Genomic DNA, 10,864 nt, shown 5'->3' with positions numbered 1-10,864 from the left:
CATTTTTGTTTAATTGGTTTCAATGGTTCGTTTTTTCTTTTTGTTATTTTATTTAATTGCGAAAAAAAAAACAATAATAATACAAATAAAAACGTCTTTTGGTATGAAAATAAAAACAAAACATAACTGTAAAATTCTGCTCGCGGAACTATTAAAGGCTTCCGCGACTATTCCGAAAGCTGAATAGAACACTAAGCCATAATAAGGAAAATTGTAAAAAAATAGTGTCAGCGCTTAAAACCATGGGTGGTTTTATATAAAACCACAAGGCTGGTGCTTCGATCGTTTTTTCACAGTTGAAACACACATTTTTTTCGTGATTACTTTTTGAAACAGTGTAAAACCTCAATGATAACATAATACTTTTAGTAAAATCGTTCATAAATTATGAGAGAATGTCGTAATGAATGAAATCAGCAAACTGTTTTGCCTCAAAATCTATTAACTAAAATAGTGATCACGAAAAAATTTCGCGAAAAGCAAACATAGTACCAACCTTAAAACGGCCATTAAATTGGCTAATTTGTCTCAACTATCCTGGAAAATGTGTTTGACGGACAAATCGAATGATCTTGCCAATCAATGTGAAGAGCCGAAAAGAAAAGGTATGCGGTTACTCGTTAATTCCAAGAACTGTAATCGTACGAAACCGGCCGCGTTTTTACAATAGGTTGTGGGAAGCCGCCCGGTCCAGTTCAGTATCTAGAGTTCCTCGTGATTTTCTTCGAATTTAAATTGCAGCCGCCTATTTGCAGTGCCAGAATTTGGAACACATTTAATTGGTTCTAAATAGTCATTTATTCAGTGCAAAGAAAATAAAATTAAGACGAGATGTCTTCTAATAACGAGAACGGAAACTACAGCAACGATGACGAGGTAAGTTTCTATTATATATTTTTCCCCCTTAGCTTTACACGTATTATTTTTTTCTTCATGCTAATACTAGTAGTTTCTCTAATGATATTCTGTAATAGTAATTGCTGGAGACTCTTATGAAACTATAATCGTTTTAAAATGCTTTTAAAACTAAATGCAAATTAAAACATTTTTGCAGAAAATATGTATGTATACTTGCATTTTTTTTCTTTTCCGAAATTCAAAATGGCTGCCTCCATTGCCTTCAATTATGAGCTGTACTTTCTCGGGAATTAGGTTGTTTACCCATATGGCAAATATGTACATACAAACATGCATACACATATTTTTTTTTCCATATGGCGGGACCGGCTGTATTGAATGAAAAGCTTAAAGAAAGTTGTTAACCTCTTTTTGCGTTAATTTAATTTTGTCGAAGTCATTGCACCTAAATGGCGAATGCGTAGTTGCCCGATTTAAAGAAATGTTTATGATATAAACTCTTACGCATAGAAACGAAACACATTTGTGCATATGTATGTTCTAATTATTTTCTCTTTTCTGTATATTTTTTAGCCAATTTCTGAGCCTGAGCAATTGCGTAAATTGTTCATTGGCGGTTTGGATTACCGCACTACCGATGATGGTTTAAAGGCTCATTTCGAAAAATGGGGCAACATTGTCGATGTCGTCGTTATGAAAGATCCCAAAACCAAACGTTCTCGTGGCTTTGGATTTATCACATATTCGCAATCGTATATGATTGATAATGCTCAAAATGCCCGGCCACACAAGATTGATGGACGCACTGTTGAACCCAAGCGTGCAGTGCCACGACAAGACATCGATAATCCAAATGCTGGTGCCACTGTTAAGAAATTGTTTGTTGGTGGTTTGCGCGATGACCATGACGAAGAGTGCCTTCGGGAGTATTTCAAAAGCTATGGCAATATTTTGGGTATTAACATAGTCTCGGACAAGGAGACTGGCAAAAAGCGTGGCTTCGCTTTTGTTGAGTTTGATGATTATGATCCCGTGGACAAGATTATTTTACAAAAATCCCATACCATCAAAAATAAAACTTTGGATGTAAAGAAAGCCATTGCCAAACAAGATATGGATCGCCAAGGCGGCGGTGGCGGTGGAAACCAAGGTGGTGGTGGCGGCGGCGGTGGACGCAATCAAGGTGGTCCTCGTGGTGGTGGTGGCCGCAATGATCGTGGCAATCAAGGCGGTGGATGGGGTGGTAATCGTCAAAACGGCGGAAATTGGGGTGGCAACAACAGTTTCGGAAACAGCGGCAACTTTGGTGGTGGCAGTCAAGGTGGTGGTCCTGGTGGCTGGAATAACCAACCAGCTCCCTGGAACAATCAGGGTGATGACTGGAACAGTGGTGGTGGTTTCGGTGGCGGTCCTCAAGCAAATGGCGGCAACAATAGCTGGGGTGGAAACAGTGGTGGTGGCAACTTTGGCAATGATTACCAACAGAGTTATGGCGGTGGTCCACAACGTGGCAATAACTTTGGCAACAGCAGACCGGCGCCTTATGGATTCAATAAGGGTAAGTATCATTGATGGGGACAAACTTTTTTTAATACGTCTACTTGGTTGTTCATCAGTCTAGATGGTAAACATACGAACTAAAAATGTGTAAAATACCACAAAACAATTTTTTAAGATCTCCCAAATATTAAATAAAAAGAAAACGAATATAATGAAAATAAAATTAAAATGAAAATAAAATAAAAATAAAAATAAAATGAACATGAAATTAAAAATAAAATGAAAAAAATAAAATGAAAATAAAAATAAAATGAAAATAAAAATAAAATGAAAATAAAATGAAAATAAAAATAAAATAAAAACAAAATGAAAATAAGAATAATAATAAAAATAAAGAAATAGAAATGGAAAAATAAAAAAAAGAAATGGAAAAAATAGAAATGGAAAAATAAAAAAATAGAAATGGAAAAATAAAAAATAGAAATGGAAAAATAAAAAAATAGAAATGGGAAAATAAAAAATAGAAGTGGAAAAATAAAAAAATAGAAATGGAAAAATAAAAAATTAGAAATGGAAAAATAAAAAAATAGAAATGGAAAAATAAAAAAATAGAAATGAAAAAGTAAAAAAATAAATATAAAAAAATAGAAGATTAGAAATAAAAAATTAAAATAAAATAATAAAAAAAGAAACAAAAATAAAAATAAAAATTGGAAAATTAAAAATAAAAACAAAAACAATAAATTAAAAAATAAAATATATATAAATAAAAATAAAAAGATTAGCTTTAAAAAAAGTAATATAATAAAATAAATATTAAGTAAAAGTATGATAAAAAAATAAAAATAATCAGATAATAAATTAGAAAAAGTTAAAAACAAGAAATAAAAAATTAAAAAACAAAATAAAAAATAAAACTAAAAATAAAAAATAATTAAAATTAAAAAACAAACAAAAAAATAAAACTAAAAAAAATAAAATCAAAAAACAAAACAAAAAATAAAACTAAAAAAAAAATTTAACAAGAAAAATATGAATAGAAAAAATTTAAAAACAAAATATTAACAATAAAAAATAACATAAAAAAGAAGAAATTATATAAAAGCAATTAAATAAATTTAAACAAAAAAAAAAATATTGAGTTGCCCAAAATGTAATTGCGGATTTTTTAAAAGAAAGTAAATGCATTTTTAATATAACTTAGAATGAACTTTAATCAAATATACTTTTTTTTCTAAAGCAAGCTAAAAGTAACAGCTGATAACTGACAGAAGAAAGAATGCAATTACAGAGTCACAAGCTGTGAAAAAATTTGTCAACGCCGACTATATGAAAAATTCGCAATTACTTTTTGGCTAACCCAATAATATAAGTTTGTTAGTTCGAAAAGATGGTGTGGTCCGCCCCATGTTACTATGAACATACACCTAAGCCGGTAATCGGCTTGTGCGCTCTAAATACTTAAAAAGTAATTTCGAAATAAAGTCTAAGGTAGAAATTTCGTGCTACTTACAAAAATCTTTAATTGTTTTCCATGCCACAACCCTGAGTTGGTTCATGTCAGGTATTGTCCCCACCTAAGTGCCGGTATCTGTTAGAAAGCCAGGCAATAACATAGGAAATACTCCAACGTCTTACCATCTTCCCCGCATGCCCTACCCATGCTATCACTTGCCGCACTGATTTTACACAAATGAGCTCGTAGTCATATGTGTCCCGTCTTCTCATCTCGTCTTCTCTTTAAATAAAAATAAAATAAATAAAATAAAAAAGAAATTAAAAAATAAAATAAAAAAATTGAATAAAAAATAAAATATGAAATAGAAAATAATATAAAAAATTTAATAAAAAAATAAAATAAAAAATAAAATAAAATAAAAAATAAAATAAAATAAAAAATAAAATAAAATAAAAAATAAAATAAAATAAAAAATAAAATAAAAAAAAATAAAAAATGAATAAAAAATAAAATAAAAATAAAATAAAAAAAAAATAAAAGAATAGAATAAAAAAAATAAAAAATAAATTAAAATACAAAATAAGAAGAGAATAAAAATAAAATTAAAATAAATAAAAAATAAATAAAAAAATAAAATAAAATAAAAAAATAAAATAAATAAAAAAATAAAATAAAATAAAAAATTAAACAAAAGTAAAATAAAAATTGAAATAAAAAAATTAAAATAAATAAAATAAAATAAAATAAATAAAATAAAATGAAATAAAATAAAATAAAAAATAAAAAAATATAAAAAAAATAAAATAAAAAAATAAATAAAATAAAAATAAAATAAAAACAAAATGAAAATAAGAATAATAATAAAAATAAAGAAATAGAAATGGAAAAATAAAAAAAAGAAATGGAAAAAAATAGAAATGGAAAAATAAAAAAATAGAAATGAAAAAATAAAAAAATAGAAATGGGAAAATAAAAAATAGAAATGGAAAAATAAAAAAATAGAAATGTAAAAATAAAAAAATAGAAATGGAAAAATAAAAAAAATAGAAATGGAAAAATAAAAAAATAGAAATGAAAAAGTAAAAAAATAAATATAAAAAAATAGAAGATTAGGAATAAAAAATTAAAATAAAATAATAAAAAAAGAAACAAAAATAAAAATAAAAATTGAAAAATTAAAAATAAAAACAAAAACAATAAATTAAAAAATAAAAAATAAAATATATATAAATAAAAATAAAAAGATTAGCCTTAAAAAAAGTAATATAATAAAATAAATATTAAGTAAAAGTATGAATAAATGATAGAATAAAATAAAATAAAATAAGAAGAGAATAAAAATAAAATTAAAATAAAAAATAAAATAAATAAAAAAATAAAATAAAATAAAAAATTAAACAAATGTAAAATAAAAATTGAAATAAAAAAATTAAAATAAATAAAATAAAATAAAAAAAATAAAATAAATAAAATAAAAAAAGGATAAAAAAAAAAAATTAGCTAATTGTTCGATTGATAGGTCACAGAAAGTCGATTTCTGGTGAAGGTGTATGCTTACATGTACAGCTTAGGTTCAGACTTAGGGCTCTAGATTTCCTTGCGAGCATCATTTTTATTGCTCTGCACTTTAGATATAGATGACGGAACTGACTTGTACAGCCGCATACCCGTTGCAGTGGTGTTTATGAATCGTCAGATGTTTAATGTCTTCAATTTTTTCTTTTATTACAGGTGGCAACCAAGGAAGCGGCAGCAGCCAAACAGGTGGTAGTTTCGGTAATAACTACAACAGTGGAGGTGGACCCGGTAATATGGGCGGAAATAGAAGATATTAATTTAAGGTAAGTGTGTGGCGAAAATTAGGAATCTTTTACTTTTATATTACAATTCTTTTTTTTTTTTAATAAAGTGAGCATAAGAAAATTACAATTAAGTGGTTCGCTCTGCAAGAAAGATCAATGGATGTAAATCAGGGTACAATGCCTCAGAACTACTGGAATGTTTTTTATGGACCAGTGTAATTTTCCAACTCAGTCCATTTAATCCTTGCATCGAATAGCGTTAGTTGCATAATTATGGACATGGTTTCATAAGACACCCATATTTTTTTCTCAATATGGGATGGGGGGAAAAGATTTTTTCCATGGAATACCCTAAGTTTAGTAAACTTTGACACATTCTTTGACAATATAGAGATTGGTCTAGTTTTGACAAGATTTTTCTTTTATCACTTTCTCGTTCAATTTTGTTAAAAACTATATGAACAAGGTTATTGTTGTTGTAGTAGCAGTTTGTGGTACACTTGCCGATGAAGGAATTCATCGGGTCAATCCGGTACATACAACCGGCTGCCATATATTTATTTGTTTTATGAAAAACAAAAAAAAAAACATAAGTACTTAATACTTAATCAATCCTTTGTTGTAATTTTCTTTGCTCTCACATGACCTATTGAACCCCTATTCATTCCTTACAATTATTGTTTTTTTTTTTATCAGCGTTCTGTTGAACACCAAAGGTCTCCGAATCGCTGAAATTTTATAAATAACTTATTTTCTTATTCTTTTTAAAAGCTAATTTTGGTATTTAAATGTCTTTCCTTCGCAAATATAGGTAATATAGAGCAAAAACAAAATACTATCAAGCAGAAAGAGAGAGAGAGAGAGGGAGAGAAGATGAGAGACAGGCAGGATTAAAGGCAAGGAGATATGCAAGAAGATGATGAAGGAAGAATAATAACTCTAGGCTCAAACAAGCAAACAAACAAACAAACAAAACAAAACAAAACAAGCAGGCAGGAGGCAGGCAGGCATATCAGGCATATATCTATTTATAATCAGATCAAATAAGCCAACTCGCGTGTCAGTCAACTTACCTTCTTGTTCAGCCTGTGTTTATTAGACAGTATTGAGATTGATGTCCAAAAGCGTCGAGCGTCTTTATTATAACTTGTTCCTTCACTAACCATCCCACTGCTTTATTATAGGCTAGTAAGCTTTGTCTCGTCTCTTATGTATGAAAACAAAACAAAAAATTATTTATAACAGAAAATAATTTAGAAGAACCATAATCATGCAAAAAGAAAAAAAAAAAAAACAAAAACAACACTCCTTCGCATATATTAACACTTGTGGATGTTTAAGATCTAAATGATTTGTAATTTGTGCCCCCATACACCGCCACAAGAACTTTATATAGCTGTAGTATAGTAGTATGTATAATTTTTTTTATTATAAATTTAACCACAGAACCAGCATCCATTTTACAAAGATAAGGCTATATACCTACCAACAACAATGATTTCTATACAAATTGAAATCTATAGAACATTTGTAAGACATTTAATAAAGATAAGATAAAAGGAAGACCACAGAGATATCCTAACAAGCCAAAAAGCCCGTCTCCCAGCAATTCTTAATGCAGAAGAAACGGTGTGTGAGCAGAACATTCCATACTCTCGCACTACTACAAGGAAGTTTATAAAAACGTATCATCATACCATCTTAAGTTTAAACGTCGTTCGAAACTCGTTTGCCAATTTGGTTAATTTGTTAATTTTTTAACAATTTAATTTGACGAATTTATGTCAGAGAATTTATTTTTAAATATCCAAGGGAAAAGCAGATGCTTTCAAACTATAATCACCAAAATTGTTTTTTTTAGCATTATCAATATACTTCAAGGCCAAACCGAAGAGAGAAAAAAGAAAGAGAGAGAGAGAGATACTCCGAGAAAGGTCTGTTAGCTCCCTAGAAAAGTAACAAATGTATGTGAAACTCTTGCCTTTCAATTAACAACATAACATGTAGTCTGGTCTTCTAGTGTATTGAAATGTTAACTTTCTATACATATATGTCTACTAGAAGGATTTTTGATAGAACTTAAGCATGCAACAACTCTCTAGCATCTAAGGAAACTAGAATATAAAAAAAGAAACATCAACATTAAGAAAGAAATCTACAACAAATCCAAAATAACAGGAACTATTGTGTTGCAAACACATCAAATAAAGAGTGACATTAACTGTAGTAGTGTATGCGCTATATTGTATGAAAGATTTTTGATGTAAGTTGCAAATATTTGAAATAGTTTTAAGGCAATTACAGGCAGCAAGAGAGAGAGAAAAGCGTTGTGAAGTCCTTGCAGGAAGAAGGCAGGCAGGTAAATTCTGAAAGCAATTGGGCTGGTAACAACAGGTACAGTTTTACAAATGTAGGTAACTGTGTAGCACCTGCATCATGTGCATGATATCTTCGTTTTATACAATCTTTTAAGTAACATTCACTCTTATCACAAATCCAACTCTATTTGATTTTATATTTTTCGCCCTATAAAACAAAACTAAAAACATTACATGAAAATCATAGCAAAAAAAAAAATAAAAGAACACTTGGAGTACTTAGAAACAGCTTTCATTTGTTTCAACAGATATAGATCAGATAAAAAATAGGCTTGTAGTGAACGGCGTGTTGGTAGTTAGTGGTTGAGATTTCACATAAGTTTTGTGCTAATGATCTTAACTATAAGTACTACACAGCTTGCTAGACCACACAGACGGACGGACATGGTTCACGATGGTTCATATGAAATAATCTTAAACCAATTATCGAAATGCGTAAATGGTGTGACCAGTGTTGCTACTCAAGAAAATTATTTTCTACCACAATTTAGGAAGAATTCTACCAAACTCGACCAAAACTTACCAAATGTTCTACAAGCCAAAAATTCGGTATATGTTTTTATACCCGACACCGAAGAGCTGGCCATTTTGTTATTCCATTTGCACCACATAAAATTATACATTTTTGTATACGTTTTCGTCCATTGAAGAAGGAACATGTCTTTTAGTTCCTACCGCTGAACCATCCAGATCGCTTTAAAAAGACCAACTACTTGCGAATGTTCACATTCGCTAAATTAGACAGGTTCTCAAAGAAATGGGAAAACCAAATCAAGACCGATCTGGGCCAAATTGCAGAAAAATGTCGAAGAGCCTAACACAACTCACTGTACCAAATTTTGGAGAAATCGTACAATAATTGCGCCTTTTATGGGCCCAAGACCTTAAATCGAGAGATCGGTCTATATGGGAGCTATATCCAAATCTGAACCGATCTAGGCCGTATTGTAGAAGTATGTCGAGGGGTCTAACTTAACTCACGGTCCCAAATTTCGGAGAAATCGGACAATACGCAATTTATGGTCTATACGCAAATCGAAAGGTCTATATGGCCGCTTAATCCAAATCTATACCGATCTGTGACAAATTGCTGAATGATGTCAAGGGGCCTAACAAACTCACTGTCCCGAATTTCGGCGACATTCGACACTAAATGCGCCTTTTATGCGCCCAAGACCTTAAATCGACGGATCGGTCTATATGGGGGCTATAACAAGATATAGTCCGATATAGCCCATCTTCGAATTTCACCTGCCTATAGAAAAAAGTAAAAAGGCGTTAAGTTCGGCCGCGCCGAACTTTGTATACCCACCACCTCGGGTATATATGTAAACAACCTTTCATCAAAATCTGGTGATAATTGCATACCTTATGTCTTATGATTAAAAATGCCCCTTTTTTGGGGCCAAGACTTTAAATCGAGATATCGGTCTATATGGCAGCTATATGCAAATCTTCATCGATCTAGACCAAATTGCAAAAATATGTGGAGGGGCTTAACTTAACTCTATGTCCAAATTTCGGCAACATCGGACAATAAATGCGCCTTTTATGGGCCAAAACATTAAATCGAGAGATCGGTCTATATGGCAGCTATATCGAAATCTGGACCGATCTATGCCATATTGCAGAAGTATGTCAAGGGGCTTAACTTAACTCACTGTCCCAAATTACGACGACATCGGACAATAAATGCGTTTTTATGGCCCCAAAACCCAAAACCGCGAGATCGGTCTATATGGCAGCTATATCCAAATCTGGACCGATCTGTGCCATATTGCAGAAGTATGTCAAGGGAATTAACCTAACTCACTGTCCCAAATTTCGGCGACATCGGATAATAAATGTGGCTTTTGTGGTCCTAAGACCCTAAATCGGAGGATCGGTCTATATGGCAGCTATATCCAAATTTGGACCGATCTGAGCCAAATTGACGAAGGATGTCGAAGGGCTTAACACAACTCACTGTCCCAAAATTTCGGCGACATTCGATAATAAATGCCCCTTTTATGGGTCTAAGACCTTAAATCGACGGATCGGTCTATATATGGGGGCTATTTCAAGATATAATCCAATATAGCCCATCTTCGAACTTCACCTGCCTATGGACAAAAAAGAAAAAAACGTGCAAAAACAAAAAATGCAAAAAATAAAAAAAACGTGCAAAAACAAAAAAAAAAAAAAAAAAAATATGCAAAAAATAAAAAAAAAATAAACAAGTAAAAACGTGCTAAGTTCGGCCAGGCATTTATTCTACATACCAAACTTCTGTAAAAACAGCACAAATTAAAGCTGGAAACCGAACAAGAATGATCCAGAAACAGGTTTACATGGGAGCTATATCAGGTTTTAGACCAATTTTGGTATTTGGTATTTGGCATATTAACGAAAAATTATATTTGTGCACCCTATTTGGATTAGATGAAAATCGGGACATTGGTTTATATGGCAGCTATATTACGTTAACCGATTTAGACCATACTTGGCACAGTCTTAACTGAACACTACATGCAAAATTTCAGCCAAATCGAAAAAAAAATTATATAGGAGCTATATCTAAATCGGAAGTGATATGGATCATTTGCAAGCCCCAACGACCTACATCAATAAGTATCTGTGAAAAATTTCAAACGGCTAGCCTTATGCGTTCGACCGCTATTGTGATTTCGAAAGACGGAAGGACATGGCAAGATCGACTCAGAATGTCGAGACGATCAAGAATATAAATCGGAAAAAAATTGCGGCTTATAAGGGCTCAAGAAGTCAAATCGGGCTGTCGGTTGATAGGGGAGTTATATCAGGTTATAAACCGATTTGAACCATACTTGGCACATTTAATGGGAGTCATACCATAACACTTCATACTA

General features: G+C 31.0%; 1 protein-coding gene across 1 annotated transcript; it reads left to right on the top strand.

Moving 5' to 3' along the window:
* The first annotated feature begins 657 nt into the window (after positions 1 to 657).
* Positions 658 to 7,845, top strand: LOC106089195 (heterogeneous nuclear ribonucleoprotein 87F). Its single transcript, XM_013254986.2, has 4 exons — positions 658 to 876; positions 1,432 to 2,416; positions 5,549 to 5,658; positions 6,431 to 7,845. The coding sequence occupies exons 1-3, from the start codon at positions 832 to 834 to the stop codon at positions 5,650 to 5,652; spliced, it is 1,134 nt and encodes a 377-aa protein (XP_013110440.1). The 5' UTR covers positions 658 to 831; the 3' UTR covers positions 5,653 to 5,658; positions 6,431 to 7,845.
* Positions 7,846 to 10,864: the final 3,019 nt, after the last annotated feature.

This window comes from Stomoxys calcitrans, chromosome 2 (assembly GCF_963082655.1).
Source record: "Stomoxys calcitrans chromosome 2, idStoCalc2.1, whole genome shotgun sequence".
In the NCBI taxonomy this organism is placed as follows: domain Eukaryota; kingdom Metazoa; phylum Arthropoda; class Insecta; order Diptera; family Muscidae; genus Stomoxys; species Stomoxys calcitrans.
Note: the sequence above shows the minus strand (reverse complement) of the source record. Positions and strands in the feature narration are given on the sequence as shown.